Raw genomic sequence first — 19,880 nt, 5'->3', positions numbered from 1 at the left:
AAAAAGTATTTAATAAGATTATTTCTTTCATTCAGATCTAGGATGTGTTGTATAAGTGTTCCCTTTATTTTTTTGAGCAGTATATAATTGGGGGCCCCCTAGCAGCCGCTGGGCCCTAAGCAACCACTTATGTCGCTTACTGGCTGGGCCGACACTGAAGGATCCATAAAAGTCCACACCAATTTCAGGGTTTCAGAAAGACTCCCTTTGAGGTTTGAGTATAGCGGCGAACAAACCAACCCCCTTTTCCCCATCCCCTCTATTCCTCTCCTGTATCCTCCCGCCCCTACGGCATTAGCATCTCAGCAGAGAGTTCTCATTAGGGTGTCAGTCAGGCTGAGCTGTGGATCCACCTCTGTCTGTCCTCCCAATTACCTCTCTATGGAACGGCCCCCACAATACTGTCAGGGCCGAGGAGGGCAGGCCTGCAATTGACATGTTTTTTGCTGGCGGGAGAAAGCCTATAATAAAGAGTGTTGGGGAAATGAGGCTCTTCAGTGTGTTTAATGGTGCTGAAAACAGTGACTGGTGTGTGGATGGTCACAGGTATATTCATACACATCCAAAGACTAGACTACATTGTCTGTCTTGTGTGGCCGCTATTCAGTCTGTAGAATAGGATGCAATGGACGCTGTTAGCAGACACAGTATAATGACTGGTGAGTCTTTTAAAACTATATTTGTTAACACTATGGTATGGGCAATAATACATTATTCCTCTGCACTGACAAAGACCGCACTAATGTACACACACAGACATGAGCATACACACACACATACTGTACGTAGGCATGAACACAAACAGCCACACACCACTGTGTGCCTAGTGTAGTGCCTACTCTAAAGACATCAGCATGCTTCAGTTCGGCTGGTGCCTAGCCGACGCCATAGCCAGAATTAATCAAACCTAAGAAATCTGTTATTAATTTTGACGTTTTTGCCGAGGAGATCTTAGTTGCGCAATTTTACATCTAACTAAGATGTTTGGTGCAGTATTTATCAAGTGCAAAGATTTTGCAGGAAAACGATTCGTCTTTCATTGAATGACCACCACACTTTATTGAAGAATCCCTTCTGTTGACCAATCACCGACGAAGAGTCGTAGACTTCAGCTACCGACTTCGGCTTGCCTCGAGAAAAAATGTTTTGTGCACGAACAACCGACAAAACCTTTGCAGAAGACAAAACATCACAGAATGTCATAATATAATGCACAAACTGTTCCGGACGGTTCCTGATGGGAAGCATGCAGACGCCTTAACAGTCCTGTTCCTCCGAGTCTGACCAGTCATTTCCTGAAGCCTTCTCATCCCAGAATGTTTTGTTTCTTTATCAACATGCACACCATGGGAGTTACATTTAGACAAAATCTAGGTTCTTCAACTCCGATTCAGGAGAAATACTGAATTTGCAGGCTGTTGTTATTGCACATTACTAACAAATTCTGGCCCTGGATTCTGATTAGTTTGATCTGTTGTCAGATTTAGAGATGTCCATCAAACACAAACATAATATTTGTTCCTAAAGTGGTCTAGTGGTTAACGCCACTACCTTCAACACATACATGCACTTTATTATGATTGCATGGGTTCAGATCCCGGACCAACCACAAACAATTCTTAAAAATACTTAAATAATATTAGTTCCAACATGGGAGAAGACACTATCCACTGAACTCCCCTACTAAAACTTACATTACAATTAATTTGAATGTGCTGCAAAGCTTTATCTGCAGATGCAGTCAGCCGACCGGTATATGCATGCGGCCCAGCAATGTTTCTCTCACACAGATGCTGTCACTCAAAGGTCAGTCATGGGGGAGCACCTGTCCGTGCATTGCAGACATGGACCAGCATGCAGATCAAACACACACGCCTCGCATCCTCTCATCTGGCACGGTCTGCCTCACTACGGGAGTATGTGTGCAAACATTAATTATTTACAGCTAAGCCCCCCCCCCCATGCCTGCCTTTGACATATGGTGTGTGTGTGTGTGTGTGTGTGTGTGTGCACTGCAGTTATATGTTCATGTTGGGTGGGAAAGAGCACAAGGTCTGGTGAAGGCACTGCTGGAGACTGTGTGATTGTATACTATCATGTGCGGTCATGTGTGTTACTGTATGCTCCAATAGATAAGTTCATCTGAGAGAGAGGGAGAGAGAGAGGGGAGGGAGAGGGAGAGAGAAGGAGACAGAGGAGAACCTGGAAAAAGCACAGCATTCTATGTCTATTGTTGCACACTTTAAGAAAATGTAGGTTTCTATGGAAGAGGTAGCTCAGTGGTGATAGGTCAATAGAAAAAGGAAATGGAAAATGATCTACACATAGCCACCACCAGTCAACCTGTTACAAATCCAGGCAGCTCAGAATTCCCCAAAAATGACCTGAAGCACTAGCTACTCCCTGAGCTCTCAAGCGAGAAAAGGTGCTGCATCTGCAGCAGCGAAAGGCAGGGGTAGGATGGGCATTTGCATGAAATAAACACAAAAACACAGCAAATGAGCATAAACAAGCACAAAGCATGTGAAGAAAGTGCAATGAAAGAGAATGTGGGTGGAACAAAGGAAGAGGAGTGAATGCAAGGGAAAGGCAACAGGGGTGGATGGAAGCTTGAAACAATAGGTGACATGGGACTTGAAGTAGGAGGAGGGAATGGGGGTAATTTCACCAGCTCTTGGCCTGAAGGGCTGCACAAGGAGAACAATTGGTATTATCTGTGCCCTTGTAGCACACCCATACGGAAAAATGATGTATTTTATGTACACATAGCACAGTATATGCAGGGGAATTCAAAATATACAGTACCGTTCGGAAAGTATCCAGACCCCTTGACTTTTACCACATTTTGTTACGTTACAGCCTTATTCTAAAACATATTAAATAAATCTAATTTCTCAGCAATCTACACACAATACCCCATAATGACAAAGCAAAAACATGTTTTGGAAATGTTTGCAAATGTATTAAAAATAAAAAACAGAAATACCTTATTTACATAAATATTCAGACCCTTTGCTTGAGCTCTGGTGCATCCTGTTTCAACTGATCATCCTTGAGATGTTTCTACAACTTGATTGGAGTCCACCTGTGGTAAATTCAATTGATTGGACATGATTTGGTAAGGCACACACTTGTCTATATAAGGTCCCACAGTTGACAGTGCATGTCAGAGCAAAAACCAAGCCATTAAGTCATAGTAGAGCTCCGAGACAGCATTGTGTTGAGGCACAGATCTGGGGAAGGGTACCAAAAACTGTCTACACCATTGAAGGTCTCCCAAAAAACAGTGGCCTCCATCATTCTTAAATGGAAGAAATATGGAACCACCAAGACTCTTCCAAGAGCTGGCCGCCCGGACAAACTGAACATTCGGGGGAGAAGGTCCTTGGTCAGGGAGGTGACCAAGAACTCCATGGTTACTCTGACAGAGCTCCAGAGTTCCTCTGTGGAGATAGGAGAACCTTCCAGAAGGACAACCATCTCTGCAGCACTCCACCAATCAGGCCTTTATGGTAGAGTGACAAGATGTAAGCCACTCATCAGTAAAATACACATTACAGCCCTCTTGGAGTTTGCCAAAAGGCACGTAAAGACTCTCAGACCATGAGAAACAAGATTCTCTGATTTGATGAAACCATGATTGAACTCTTTGGCCTGAATGCCAAGCGCCACGTCTTGAAGAAACTTGGCACCATCCCTACGGTGAAGCATGGTGGTGGCAGCATCATGCTGTGGGGATGTTTTTCAGTGGCAGGGACTGGGAGACTAGTCAGGATTGATGCAAAGATGAACAGAGCAAAGTACAGAGAGATCCTTGATGAAAACCTGCTCCAGAGCGCTCAAGACCTCAGACTGTGGCGAAGGTTCACTTTCCAACAGGAAAAAGACCCTAAGCACACAGCCAAGACAACGCAGGAATGTCCTTGAGTGGCCCAGCCGGAGCCCGTAGTTGAACCCGATCTAACATCTCTGGAGAGACCTGATAATAGTTGTGCAGCAACACTCCCAATCCAACCTGACAGAGCTTGAGAGGATCTGCAGAGAGGAATGAGAGAAGCTCCCCAAATACAGGTGTGCCAAGCTTGTAGGTTCATACCCAAGAAGACTCGAGGCTGTAATCGCTGCCAAAGGTGCTTCAACAAAGTACTAAGTAAAGGGTCTAAATACTTATGTAAACATGATATTTCAGTTTTTTATTTGCAAACATTTCTAAAAACCTTTTTTGCTTTGTCATTGTGGGGTATTGTGTGTAGATTGATGAGAAAACAATGTAATCAATTTTAGAATATGGCTGTAACGTAACAAAATGAGGAAAAAGACAAGGGGTCTGAATACTTTCCAAATACACTGTATTTAAATATGTCCAGCATATATTTATGAAATATATAACTTGAGCAAATAGAATATGCATGTAAATATATGGTAATTAAATATATGTTTGGGCCACATGTATCATGCTGCATTGTAATGTTGAGTCTAGTATCCTCTGGTACCTTGACATTACGTTCCCAAACTGGGGTTTGCATAGAAAAGTTGAAAATAAATCATGCAGCTATTGAGGCTACCTGCCACTTATGAAACCCAGTAAGATTTAGTTATGTTTATTTTGAAAAGAGATATTTCTCCAGAGCTGTCAGTCACAATTTGAAATGTTTCCGAGCCCAGCCCACCTCCAACTGACAGAGCAGCCGTTGCAATTTCGAATTTTCTTCAGATGAAGGTGAACAGCAGCTGTCAGAGCCAAAAATCTTTCTTGTGGATAACCACATTTCAATTGATTAAACAATAACATTGATTTAAAATGTTTTTCAACTGGAGGATGACAGAGGAAGAAGATCTTTTCTTCAACTGCCTGCAAGCAAGAGTTTTCACCAAGCTTGCTAACACAGCAAGTTAACTAGCTTGCTCCTTTATCTTGCCACCCCAACATGCAGAATGACTAACGAAGGTCATAACTTTGAATATTTAATCTGAGTTAATGTTATGTATGTAGCTATGTGTTAGATATAATTAAAGTGCCAAAGTTAGCTAGTTAATGTTAAATGTTGCTCCTAGCTAGCTTTGTAGTGAGGGTTGGGTTTCTCTGATAGCAATATAGCTATAACTGGCTAGCTAGCTATACTGAACAAAAATATAAGCGCAACATGTAAAGTGTTGGTCCCATGTTTCATGAGCTGAAATAAAATATCCCAGAAAATGTCCATACACACAAATAATGTATTCTGCACAAATTTGTTTACATTCCTGTTTGTGAGCATTTCTCCTTTGCCAAGATAATCCACCCACCTGACAGGTGTAGCAAATCAAGAAGCTGATTAAACAGCATAATCATTACATAGGTGCACCTTCTGCTGTGAACAATAAAAGGCCACTTTAAATGTGCAGTTTTGTCCCAACATAATGCCACAGATGTCTCCAGTTTTGAGGGAGCATGCAATTGGCATGCTGACTGTAGGAATGTCCATCAGAGCTGTTCCCAGAGAATGTAATGTTAATTTCTCTACCATAAGCCACCTCCAACGTTGTTTTAGACAATTTGGCAGTACGTCCAACCAGCCTCACAACCCCAGATCATGTGTAACCACGCCAGCCCAGGACCTCCACATCTGGTTTCTTCACCTGCGAGAGGGTATGAGACCAGCCACCCGGACAGCTGATGAAACTGTGGGTTTGCATAACCAAAGAATTTCTGCACGAACTGTCAGGGAAGCTCATTTGCGTGCTCGTCGTCCTCACCAGGGTCTTGACCTGGCTGCAGTTCAGCGTAGTAGACTTCAGCGAGCAAATGCTCACTTCCGATGGCCACTGGCATGCTGGAGACGTGTGCTCTTCACGGATGAATCCCGGTTTCAACTGTATAGGGAAGATGGCAGACAACGTGTATGGCGTCATCTGGGAGAGCATTATTATTAAATAATCTGCCGTTTGCAGCTACAATAGTCATTTACAACATTAACAATGTCTACACTGTATTTCTGGTCAATTTGATGTTATTTTAATGGACCATAATTTTGCTTTTCTTTCAAAAACAAGAACATTTCTAAGTGACCCCAAATTTTGGAACGGTAGTGTACATTTTTTAAATGGTTGATTATTTGTGTACTTGTTGACACTTTACTGCATTGTTACGAGCTAATAACCTAAGCATTTCGCTGCACCCCTTATAACAGTTGTTAAACTGTGTTACGCGACCAATAAACTTTGATTTTGAACAAGTGTAACTATATTGGCAAAGTGAAATTTAACATGTCCACATGAGGACAGTTATATCTCATTCTAAGATCAATAGGAAGATTTTTTTTTTAGGAATCAAGTTTTCAATGTCAGACACATTTCAATTACCTTTCAGTGAGATTTGCTTATTTTGTATCACAAGACAAGACAACTGGACACAAATGCAGAGCTGCACCCCACTTTGGCTATTTCCTCTTTCTATGTACATTTACTGCCGTCCAGTAATTACGAAATGTTCATATCTCAAATGCCCCTGGAACACAGCAGGCTGAGCCTGATTTCTCTCGTTAACTGGCACACACATGATGCGTTGCACCCTATGGTACATGCAAAGTAGCAGGCAGATTTAAGAAATAGCTGCCGGACAAGTCATTATTATACAGCCATGGGCAACAGTCTAATGGCAAACCATTATATACCTCCAGACACAGCTGTGGTTCCGCTAAAATCGACCCCCAAGCCCAGAATATGTCTCTAATCAAAGAGGGTGTTATATAGTTTTGCCTCCTGCGACAATCCAGGAAAATTATATTTCATTTATGAATATATACAAATTAGATTAAGGTTAGGGTTAGCATTAGGGTGAAGGTCCGTTTTTTCTGCAAGTCCTGCATTTTGGTCCTTTTGTCGAAAACAATCATGTTCCGCATTTTATCAACAAATTCAAACACCACTAGTTCAGACAAAAAGGTGGATTGTTCTGTATTTCAGACATACATTCCGACCTGTCTCTTGCAGTCATGTTGCACTTATGAAAATATATATATCATAAGATCGTGGTAGCATAAGCCTACTGGTGATGTTAAACACTTCTCCAGTCATGGTGAGATCTTCTGTGCAGCGCAACTCAGTTTAATGTTTTTGCTTGATCTGTTTAAGAGTCAGCTTAGTCCTTATACTCTCTCCTTACAATTCACGTATATTTTAACTGTTTCTATTAATTTCTCCGGGAGTAGTTTTTCGTCCACTGCAGTAGGTGGCAGCAAAACCACGACACCTGTGATAACGCTGCACTGGAACGTAAACGAAAGGTTGTTACGTAAGGACGCAAATAAAGTTACGTTAGGACGCATGTCGGCTGCTCTAGAAAAATAAGTGCAAGAGTTATTGATACAACTACTTGAATATTCATCTCAATACACAGGTAGTAACTGCATATATTTAATATAGAGATAATCGTTCAGACAAAACGTATTTTAGCTTTGTGGCTTTTTAGTTAACCAAGGAACTGATAACTTAGCTAGCTAACGTTATCTGGCTATATTAGGGTTGCTTGACAACACAGATGGTAACCAAAACAAGCTGAAGAAGACTGCACTGATCGGCATCAAAAATTGGTCAAGCACAAATTGGGTTGTTGTTAGCCTGCAAGAAGTGCCAAGAGAGAGATGGTAGATGACAATAGACGAGGGGACGATGAACGGGGTCCTGGAGCGGCATATCAAATGTTCGTGGTTATGGAGGACCTGCTGGACAAATTGAAGCTTCTGGATTACGAAGAGGAAGTTCTGGCAAAGCACAACATGAAACCTCTATCCAGGTTGGGAAGTAGCAACTAGCTAGCTATTATTGATGTTCAAAGTTTCCAAAGTGAAATTACAGTTCAGACTGCTAGGTATGACTGTCAAAATACATTGCAGTCAATTCCGGTAAGAGATGTAATAATAAGTAATACGTTGTTCCCCCTTGCAATCCATATAGGCATTATTTTGCATCCAGTGCCTACATGCCATCAAATCCAGGGGAGCAATTCTTCATGTTTACCATAATCGCGTCTTGGCTCATCAATGCAGCAGGGAGACCCTTCGAGCAGCCCCAGGAGTATGACGACCCCAACGCCACTGTATCCAACATTCTCTCACAGTTGAGAGCTTTTGTAAGCACAACTCAACTTACTGTACACGTTGGTGTCCCCATTGTTGTCTACTGTTTTGAATTGCAGACGACAGGGGGTTCTGTTTATCAACAACCTGTATTTGTCCTTTTTTCATTTCCATTGCATAATGTATCACATGACATTGCTGTGAAACTGTAAGGACCTATACTAAGCCAGATGGTCCAACTTTAGTATAAGACATATTTCAGACATTGCATCTTTGATCAAAATATTGCTCTCTCCTGACCCAGGGAGGACTGGTAGACTTTCCTCCCTCCAAACTAAAAGCTGGTTCAGGGGAACATGTTTGCTATGTGCTGGATCGGCTGGCTGAAGAGGCTCTGAAGGAGAGAGTGTTTTCCTGGAGAAGGTAAGTTAATGTCAATGATGTATATCAATTCTGGTTTGCTAATTATTACTTTTTTTTTTTTTTTTAAATTAGGCAAGTCAGTTAAAAACAAATTGTTATTTACAATGACGGCCTACCAAAAGGCAAAAGGCTTCCTGCGGGGACGGGGGCTGGGTTTAAAAATTTAAATATAGGACTAAACACACATCACGACAAGAGAGACAACACTACATAATGAGACCTAAGACAATAACATGGCAGCAACACAACATGACAACAACATGGCAGCAGCATAACATGGTAGCAGCACAAAACATGGTATAAACATTATTGGGCACAGACAACCGCACAAAGGGCAAAAAGGTAGAGACAACAATACGTCACACGAAGCAGTCACAACTGTCAGTAAGAGTGTCCATGATTGAGTGTTTGAATGAAGAGATTGAGATAAAACTGTCCAGTTTGAGGTTTTGTTGCAGCTCGTTCCAGTCGCTAGCTGCAGCGAACTGAAAAGAGGAGCAACCCAGGGATGGGTGTGCTTTGGGGACCTTTAACAGAATGTTACTGGTAGAATGGGTGTTGGATGTGCTATGTATTGACCATTGAGAGGCTTTAAAAACCACCTGTCAGTGATATTGGCACTCCCCAGTAGGCGCAGTCTTCCATAGGAATTAATGTAATTCTACAGTATTTCAATTAAATGTTTCAAGAACATAATTAAATGTATTTAAGTATTTTTTTGTTGTTGTAGTGGGGACAGTAACATTACTAATCTAAAAAAAAGGATACTTTAAGTCAGTTTTAATATATACACTACCGGTCAAAAGTTTTAGAACACCTACTCATTCAAGGGTTTTTCTTTATTTTTTGGATTTTCTACATGGTAGAATAATAGTGAAGACATCAAAACTAGGAAATAACACATGGAATCGTGTAGTAACCAAAAAAGTGTTAAACAAATCAAAATATATTTTATATTTGAGCTTCTTCAAATAGCCACCCTTTGCTTTGATGACAGCTTTGTTCACTCTTGGCATTCTTCCAACCAGCTTCACGAGGTAGTCACCTGGAATGCATTTCAATTAACAGGTGTGCCTTCTTAAAAGTTAATTTGTGTAATTTCTTTCCTTCTTAATGCCTTTGAGACAATCTGTTGTATTGTGACAAGGTAGGGGGAGTACACAGAAGATAGCCCTATTTGGTAAAATACCAAGTCCATATTATGGCAAGAACAGCTAAAATAAGCAAAGAGAAACGACAGTACATCATTACTTTAAGACATGAAGGTCAGTCAATACAGAAAGTTTCAAGAACTTTGAAACTGCAGTCGCAAAAACCATCAAGCGCTATGATGAAACTGGCTCTCATGAGGACCGCCACATGAATGGAAGACCCAGAGTTACCTCTACTGCAGAGGATAAGTTCATTGGAGTTCCCAGCCTCAGAAATGGCAACCCAAATATAAATGCTTCACAGAGTTCAAGTAACAGAGATATCTAGACATCAACTGTTCAGAAGAGACTGTGTGAATCAGGCCTTCATGGTCGAATTGCTGCAACAAAACACTACTAAAGGACACCAATAAAAAGAAGAGACTTGCTTGGGCCAAGAAACACGAGCAATGGACGGATGGAAATGTGTCCTTTGGTCTGGAGTCCAAATTGGAGATTTTTGGTTCCAACCCGCCATGTCTTTGTGAGATGCAGTGTGGGTGAAAGGATGATCTCCGCATGTGTATTTCCCACCGTAAATCAGGAGGAAGAGGTGTTATGGTGTGGGGGTGCTTTGCTGGTATCTTTGTCTGATTTTTATTTAGAATTCAAGGCACACTTAACTAGCATGGCTACCAAAGAATTCTGCAGTGATAGGCCATCCCATCTGGTTTGTGCTTAGTGGGACTATCGTTTGTTTTCAACAGGACAATGACCCAACACACCTCCAGGCAGTGTAAGAGCTATTTTACCAAGATGGAGAGCGATGGTTGAGAGAATGCCAAGAGTGTGCAAAGCTGTCATAGAGGCAAAGTGAAGCTATTTGAAGAATCTGAAATATAAAATATATTTTGATTTGTTTAACACTTGTTTTAGTTGCTATATGATTCCATATGTGTTAGTTCATAGTTTTAAAGTTCGCATAGATAGGTATTTTTTGTCAAACTTTAGGTGCGCTCACACTGCACTTTAGACCAGAGCTAAGAGCCTCCGGGTAGCTAAAATCTGTGTTCACACTTGCACATTCAAAAGTGTGCTAGCACCAACCTTAGCCCAGGGCTAGCTGGCTCCCCCCCAGAGCAGGGTTAACACCGACTTTTCGGGCGTAGCCCCAAAAACACGTTGCCAAAATAGCCAGTGGGGGTCAAGAACAATGCCTATAATGCTCACTGTCCAATCACAAAAGCAGCACCTAATTTACATATGCTGGTGATGCCTGTAATGTGTTCTGTGAGTTATTTTGACAAGTAAATTCATACTATTTAATCCTTAGTAACCATACTATTTAATCCATAGCAACCAAACATTGGTTGGTTGCTATGTCTGTCAAAAATGGTTGCTATGCAGGCTGGCTAAAGTCTTCTCAATTAGCCAACTAAAACTACAAACTCTACAGCTGGAAATGCAGCAAACGCTCCATTTTCCTCCGTTTTCATAGCTTTTCTATTGACATTAAATTGCATATATCCATGATAATAATATTGTTGCATGATTTCGCCTGAATCAGAAAAGTTGATGTCTCTTTTGTTCATAGCATTCTCTGTACAGGGGTGAGATTTCAAAAGCGAAATATTGTTTCCGATGTCGGACAGGTAGAAGGCAAGGTTTATACAAACCATCACTGTTGGAAATCAAATGCTAGGCTAGAAGCATGAGGAAATAATGTGTTAATAAATGTGTTATTGTTTATAGCATTGGTCACGGATCAGAGATAAAATGTTGGTCGCATGTTGTGTTTGTCCGTTAGCCCAGGGCTAAAGCTTAGCCCAGGGTTACCAAGTGCTTGTGTGAACACAAGCTAGACTGGCCCTGGGCTAACATAACCTGGGGCTAAGAACAATGCCAGTGTGAAAAGGCCTTTTACTAGCTATGAAAACATTACTCCACCAATGTCATCGTATTTCGAAGCTGTAGTTTAGGCTAAATGGTCATTAGCCCCCGTTAAGAATGACTGGGCACATCTTGCTTTGCCGGAGTAATGGTGCTTTCAAGACAACTGGGAACTCTGGGGGGAGAAAATGAGGTCAAATCACAACATCAGTGATATTCAGGTCGGAAAGTTGGAGCTCTAGAAAGACGCCCGAGTTCCCGACTTGGAATTCCAAGTTATGACCATTCTAAACAATTTTTCCCAGTCGGAGATCGTTACATTTACATTGACATTTTAGTCATTTAGCAGACGCTCTTATCCAGAGCGACTTACAGTAGTGAATGCATACATTTCAATTAATTTCATACATTTCTTTTTTCCCGTACTGGCCCCCCCCCGTGGATATCGTTTTATTCAGAGTTCCAGGTTGTCTTGAACATACTGAAGTCGGAAGTCTGAGATTTCCAAGTTCCCAGTTGTTTTGAATGCAATATTAGTATGGCTGAGAGCCTCTTGAGAACATTTATAACAATGGTGTGATGTGACGTAGGTGCAACCAATTAAAAAGTTTAACATCGCTAGCCTAGTGCAATCCCTATTCCCCTGTCTTTTCCCAGACCAAACTACCCTACAGAGGAGATGGAAGAAGAGTCTGTGATGGAGGATGATGCAGAGCTGACTCTCAGTAAAGTGGAAGAGGAGATGACAGTGGGTATCCCCATCGAAGTGTCCCCTGGTGATAGGCCTATTTGTATATGTTGTACTCATCACTTTTTAAAATATGTCTATTTAAAAATAAATCCCTTAATAAAGGAGGAACCAGACGACTACGAGGAAGAAAACGTCATGGATCTAGAGGCACTTAAATCAAGGAGCAATCAAAGTGTGAGTTGCAGTTGCTGTAATGTTATACTAATAGCTGGATACAAACAATGAACTGTAATGGTGTACATATTTACTGTCCCAATAAGAGTTCTGTTTGGACATTGTGGATACTTTGTTACTACACATACAGTGGATGTGCTGTATTGTATTTTTCATGTGTGGTTAATACTAGGCTACATGTAGGCTACTGCTGATTTTAAAATCAGATTTTTCATTTCTATGCAGTTCCCTGTCTGTAGATGTAGAAAGGCTAGTCACCAGTGGACTCAAACAAATATAAAATAAATGTTTATCTTTTTGTAGCTCTTGCTCATTCCCTCATAGTGTACATACTATCATTCCCAACGCTAACCCCTTCATTCTCACAGGAGGCCAGACTATCTTCAAAGCCAGACAATATACTGGAATCAAACATGGACGCTGCCGAGTGGAATCTAGAGGTCGAGCGGGTTCTCCCACAACTGAAGGTCACAATCAGAACAGACCACAAGGTAAAGATTGCTACAGCTGTAAATTCTGGCATTGCTCTCTCAAAATCAATGCAGGGCTGGGCAATAGCCTAAACCCTGAGTGTTTGTAACAAGACTATGTCCACTACTAGGACTGGAGGATCCATGTGGACCAAATGCATCAGCACAAAGACGGGATCAAATCATCTCTCAAGGAGGCCAAGGTGGACTTTAGTCCTTTACAGTTGGACTCAGTTTTCTCTGTCTAGGTTACATCACTTTGATACCATCTAGAAAGATGTAAGACACATCTTGTTTTGACTAGCGACATGGCCCTCTCACCAGACATGGGTTCAAATGAGGGTTGGGGTCAATTCAGGAAGTAAAATAAAATTCCCATTCAATAATTTTAAAGGGCATCCATTTTCAATAACTTCTCAATAAACTGAAATTTATAAGCTATTTATATTTAAGTTGTTCCATTTTTTATTTTATTTTTTCAAATCACTGCCTTAATTTGATTGGCCCCAAACCTGGTTCAAATAGACAATTTATTTATTTTCTTTCAAATACTTTGAGTGTTTGATTGAGACTGAAGGGAGTGCCAGGTGTGTGGGTCTGGCACTTTTGTGACGAATCCGTCAGTTCCATTATGCCAGGCAAGCTCAATCAAGCGCAGCAAAAGAAAGAAAACGTATTCATTCATAGGTTGCACCACCTTCACTCGGTCGCGTCATGCCATTGTTATGAACATTCTCAAGCCACCCTCTATCGGGGGCGCCATAGTGGTGCCCTAAAGTGGTGAAAAGCCCAGTCATTCTGGGCAAAGGCTAACTACTGTTTAGTCTAAATTAAACTATAGTGCGTGGAAATAAGATGACGTTGCTAAAGTAGTAAAATATTTAGTAGGAAACAATTTTGCCAGCATTATCATGTCGTCTTTACTTTAGACAGATGGATGGCAATGTTGTTATTAGCTAGCAAATTTCGTAGAAATAGCTGGAAATGCTAATGTTAGCTAGCTAAAATCTGGTGGTCTACCCTCAATCTAAGCTAGCTAGCTAACGTTATTTTGCATTTAAAGTCAATCTGATGACATCAAAAGGTTTTCCCACTAATTATTTGACTCCTTTTGAATGTCATTGTATTTCCAAGCCACTGTAATGCGCTTTTGATGATCTTTATCAGCGCTCATTGACGATGCATCAGTCCAAAACGAACGTTGAAAACAATATTGTGACGAAACATGCAACCCATGAATAAGCTACTTTATCTGAGTCTCACTGTCTGACAAGACTAGCACCTATCACACAGCCAATCTCTCATGTCATTCTATTACTTTAAATGAATTATGTTAGTAATGTATTATAGAGCTAAAGCTGCTATGTGTACCTATTTGGTAGGGCTACCTAGACAAACTGCAGGAGGAGATCGGTAAGACCCTGGAGAAGGTGGGCAGCAGGGAGAAATACATCAACAACCAGCTGGAACACCTTATCCAGGACTACCGCAGCGCCCAGTCCAAACTCAGCGAGGTAAGCATCCATACAGTGGTGTAAAGTACTTAAGTAGTACTTTAAAGTATTTTTACTTAAGTCGTTTTGGGGTGTATCTGTACTTTACTTCACTATTTACAGTACCAGTCAAAAGTTTGGTCACACCTACTCATTCAAGGGTTGTTCTTTATTTTTACTATTTTCTACATTGTAGAATAATAGTGAAGACAACAAAACTATGAAATAACGCATATGGAATCATGTAGTAGCCAAAAATATATATTTTATATTTGAGATTCTTTAAATTAGCCACCCTTTTGGGTTGAGGTCGGGTGATTGTGTAGGCCAGGGAATCTGATGCATCACTCCTTCTTGGTCAAATAGCCCTTACACAGCCTGGAGGTGTGTTGGGTCATTGTCCTGTTGAAAAACAAATGATAGTCCCAATAAGCGCAAACCAGATGGAATGGTGTATTGCTGCAGAATGCTGTGGTAGCCATGCTGGTTAAGTGTGCCTTGAATTCTAAATAAATGACTGACCGTGTCACCAACAAAGCACCATCACACCTCCTCCATGCTTCACGGTGGGAACCACACATGTGGAGATCATCCGTTCACTTACTCTGCGTCTCAAAAAGACACAGCAGTAGGAACCAAAAATCTCAAATTTAGACTCATCAGACCCAAGGACAGATTTCCACCGGTCTAATGTCCATTGCTCGTGTTTCTTGGCCCAAGCAAGTCTCTTCTTCTTATTGGTGTCCTTTAGTAGTGTTTTTTTTCTTCACCAATTCAACCATGAAGGCCTGATTCACTCACTCTAAACAGTTGATGTTGATGTGTCTGTTACTTGAATTCTGTGAAGCATTTATTTGGGCTGCAATTTCTGAGGCTGGTAAATCTGATGAACTATCCTCTGCAGCAGAGGTAACCATGGGTCTTCCTTTCCTGTGGCGGTCCTCATGAGAGCCAGTTTCATCATAGCGCTTGATGGTTTTTGCGACTGCACTGGAAGAAACTTTAAAAGTTCTTAATTTTCTGGATTGACTGACCTTCATGTCTTAAAGTAATGATGGACTGTCATTTCTCTTTGCTTATTTGAGTTGTTCTTGCCATAATATGGACTTGGTCTTATACCAAATAGGGCTATCTTCTGTCACAACACAACTGATTGGCTCAAACGCATTAAGAAAGAAAGAAATTTAAAAAAAAGAACTTTTATCAAGGCACACCTGTTAATGGAAATGCATTCCAGGTGACTACCTCATGAAGCTGGTTGAGAGAATGCCAAGAGTGTGCAAAGCTGTCATCAAGGCAAAGTGTGGCTACTTTGAAGAATCTGACATATAAAATATATTTTGTTTTGTTTAACACTTTTTTGGTTACTACATGATTCCATATGTGTTATTTCATAGTTTGGATGTCTTCACTATTATTCTACAATGTAGAAAATAGTAAAAATAAAGAAAAACCATTGAATGAGTACGTGTGTCCAAACTATTAACTAGTACTGTATATTTTGACAACTTTTACCTAAAGAACATTTTTTTTACTTTTTACTCCATACAGTTTCCCTGACAGCCAAAAGTACTTGTTACATTTTGAGTGCTTAGCAGGACAGGAATATGATCAAATTCATGCACCTATCAAGAGAACATGTGGTCATCCCTACTGCCTCTGGCAGACTCACTAAACACAAATGCATCTTTTGTAAATAATGTCTGAGTGTTGTAGTGTGCCCCTGGCTATCCAATAGATTTTAAAAACAAGAAAATGTGCCGTCTGCTTTGCCCCGTTACCCCTACCTACATGTACAGTGCATTCAGAAAGTATTCAGACCCCTTCACCTTTTCCACATTTTGTTACATTAGTCTTATTGTTAAATGGATTCAATAAATAGAAATCCTCAGCAATCTACTCACAATACCCCATAATGACAAAGTGAAAACAGGTTTTTATACATTTTAGAAAATGTATAAAAAAAAAAAGATACCTTATTTAAATAAGTATTCAGACCCTTTGATATGAGACTCGAAATTGAGCTCAGGTGCATCCTGTTTCTTTGAGATGTTTCTACAACTTGGAGAACATCCTATGGTAAATTCAATTGATCGGACATGATTTGGAAAGGCACACGTGACAGAGAGCAATGTGAGTGAGAGGCACTTTGGATTGCGCAGCACACTCAGGGAGAAGGGCACAACGCAACACTCCGGGAAGCAAAAGGCATGAATTTTTCTAAGGTGCATTACGGCCACGAAGGTGACGCCGCCGGGAAATTCGAGGCATTATCAAGTGCTTGTCAAATTGTGAATGAGAGGCTATTGGAGTGTGTACAGCCTGCGCAAAAAAAAACCATGCCTTTCAAGTGACTTTTTTCAAATCATCATGAGTCACATCATGCAACCTTACAATGTATTAAAAATCAAAACATATAGCCCAACGTTTGTAGAACAACTAAAAGTTACATTAATAACTCTAAATTAAGGATATAGGAGTACCTATTTACTTGTTAACCACCTCAACACAGAATAGCCGCATGTGTGCACTCCCTCAAATCGTTTGGAGAACATATTTATATTTTATTCAGCTTTGTTCAATTGTTTTTTTCATACTATAAAATAATATAAAATAATGCCACGGAATTATAAGCAAATATTCTTTGCTAAATGAACAAGTGTAGCCATCAGCCATTTGGCATAGCCACATCAGGACCTAACATAAGGACAACTCAGAGTATGATATTCTCTTCTGAAATAGACAATGTTCTTTATAGCATGCTTCTTTTAGACTGCTCTAAAATAAATGATTTATTGTTAAGGTGTAGGCTGCTCTAAAATAAATGATTTATTGTTAAGGTGTAGGCTATATACTTTTTAAAATGGCTTGTAAGGCTATGTGTGGAAGCTAGGAGATGCTAAATGTGTTTATGTTAATTAACAGTCAGTTACCGTGAGACCGACAGTTATTTGCTTGACGATCACCGGCTGACAAAATTTCGTGACCGTCACAGCCCTAGTCCTACCCATGGTATACGGTCTGATGACACTGCTTTCAGCCAATCAGCATTCAGGGCTCGAACCAACCAGTTTATAAAATAGAATATCCAATACCAGTATACAGTATTTTTTTGCTGTGGTATGCGTTGGTCAGCAATGCAGAGGCACAACTAATTGGCTTATTTGGGGGGGGGACAAGCATACAGACATGTTGACCTTTTTTGTATTCCAAGGCAAGGGAGTGCTACAAGCAGGGAAGTGGTGGAGTTACAGAGAGGACCAGAGTTCTGGCTGAGGTCAGTGACCACATCACACACAGTAAACCACAGTATGCAGGTCATTCTCATACCATGTTCTCATAACCCTAGCCAATCATTCTCATAACATTCACACTATTGTAAAAACAATATTCTCATTCACATTACGGTCATGTGGTTTTTGAACCAGTCATTCTTTCCCAATTTGTTCACGGAATTATTTTACACCAACGTCATGATATAGTCCTTAATGGCCATATATGGTATATTACCTATCTCTTATCCTCTGTAAATACGCTCATTTGCATGTCACGTCAATGATATCATGTCACCGTGTGGGACTGTGGGTTGGAGTGGGCGCCCTGGGCGGCTGCCCATGTTGCCTATACCTAAATCCGCCACTGCAAATGATATATATTTTTTGTACGTTGTTTGCAAACTGATATGTGGCACATATTAATGCCAAAATAACATGCAAAAAATACTACCTATCTCTTATCCTCTGTAGATACTTCTTAGTGCCATAGATGACAGAAGTTCTGATGTCAACTATCTCAGTGCTGTCTCATTCTAACCTAGATCACAGAGGAGTTGGAGAAGGTGAAGCAGGAGATGGAGGAGAAGGGCAGCAGTATGTCTGATGGAGGTGAGTCTGTAAATGAAAACATACCAGATTAGGGAATCTACACAGCACTATAGCTTTAAGCCTTTTCCACTGCAAGCTGGACAAAATAGTGAATATGACGCAATTCCCACACTAAAAAGTCAGAGGGGACGTCACATCCTATTGCGTTACATGCGTCATTAGGTTGGGCACCTTGCTGTGGCCTGGCTGGTCTAGTAGTAATGCCACAGTCTCCGGCACACACGTCTACGGTGTCGGTATATGTTAGAATCTGGCCTACTGCCCTTTATCTTTCCCCACTGTCATCCTCTGTCATTCAATATAATCGGAAAGTACCTTAAATGTATATTTTTTAAATTGGGCACTTTGCAAACCCATGCATTTTTTGGGGTCTTGATGGGTGAAGCAACAGTTCTTGATTTAAAATACATTATATAGTGACGGTTCTTTTATCATTGAATCTATTGAAGAAAGGTTATAAATCAAGTTGTTAGATCATTAAAAACATGATTTATTTTGGAATCTATTCATGTATAATGATTATGACAAATTGTTTTGAAAATGTTTGATATTATTACTGGTCTCGTGTGGCTCAGTTGGTAGAGCATGGTGTTTGCAACGCCAGGGTTGTGGGTTCGATTCCCATGGGGGACCAGTACAGAGAAAAAATGTATGAAATGTATCCATGCACTACTGTAAGTCGCTCTGGATAAGAGCGTCTGCTAAATGACTAAAATGTCAAATTTAAATTAGTTTTCTTAACCTTTTGAGCTTTTTGAATTACAGCCCCGGTGGTGAAAATCAAGCAGAGTCTGACCAAGCTCAAGCAGGAGATTGTTCAGATGGACATTCGGATAGGAGTGGTGGAGCACACACTACTGCAGGCCAAGCTAAAGGAGAAGTCCAACATGACTCGAGACATGCACGCCACCAATATCCCAGAGCCTGCCATCGGCGCATACTGAGATATACACAGTATGGCATTATCTATCATTAGCTTACTGAACTTTATATACCGATACATTATGCCTGTACAATTATATTATTTACATGGTATGGCACCTGCTATGAGAAGGCAAGCAGTGGATTACATCCTGACTACAGCCAATTTACCAAAGTCCTTAAATTATTCTAAATGGTCTGTTTAAGCAGACACATAGAGAGACATCTGTGTTGTTCTGACTTCAACTGTCATATATTTCGTATCATATTTGATTGCATTCTAAGGCTTTGTTGGTGTGGTTGAATTAAAGTTTCTCAGTATTTACATACATTGGAATTATAAAACACAGATTTGAATGCCCATATGTTTTACATGCAGGGTTAAGTTTTCTAATTGCCATATTTGTAATGGAGATAATTAAACTGAGATTTTTTTTTTTACAAATAAGAAGTTGTATAATACTACTGATGATTATGTGTATTTGATGGGGACATTTATTTAGACTTTTTGATCTGGTATGACTCATGAAATGTCTGGAAAGGTGAAATTAAACATCCATCCAGCCATTTGTAACTAAAAGAATTGTACCATATAGAAAAGTGGAAATACTTAAAGTCTGCTGAGATTGATTGCCAGCAATGTTTGCTATGTCAGGGTACATTATGAAACATTAATATAAACATCCA

At 40.4% G+C, this 19,880-nt stretch overlaps 1 protein-coding gene across 1 annotated transcript; it reads left to right on the top strand.

Annotated features, from left to right (window-relative positions):
• The first annotated feature begins 7,273 nt into the window (after positions 1-7,273).
• Positions 7,274-19,658, top strand: ift57 (intraflagellar transport 57 homolog (Chlamydomonas)). The gene is made up of 11 exons (XM_014139136.2): positions 7,274-7,774; positions 7,936-8,110; positions 8,362-8,480; positions 12,158-12,248; positions 12,354-12,425; positions 12,794-12,916; positions 13,027-13,098; positions 14,278-14,409; positions 17,603-17,665; positions 18,206-18,272; positions 19,038-19,658. Exons 1-11 carry the CDS (start codon positions 7,623-7,625, stop codon positions 19,214-19,216), a joined length of 1,245 nt encoding a protein of 414 aa, XP_013994611.1. The 5' UTR covers positions 7,274-7,622; the 3' UTR covers positions 19,217-19,658.
• Positions 19,659-19,880: the final 222 nt, after the last annotated feature.

Source organism: Salmo salar, chromosome ssa14 (genome assembly GCF_905237065.1).
Source record: "Salmo salar chromosome ssa14, Ssal_v3.1, whole genome shotgun sequence".
NCBI classification, from domain to species: Eukaryota; Metazoa; Chordata; class Actinopteri; order Salmoniformes; family Salmonidae; genus Salmo; species Salmo salar.
Note: the sequence above shows the minus strand (reverse complement) of the source record. Positions and strands in the feature narration are given on the sequence as shown.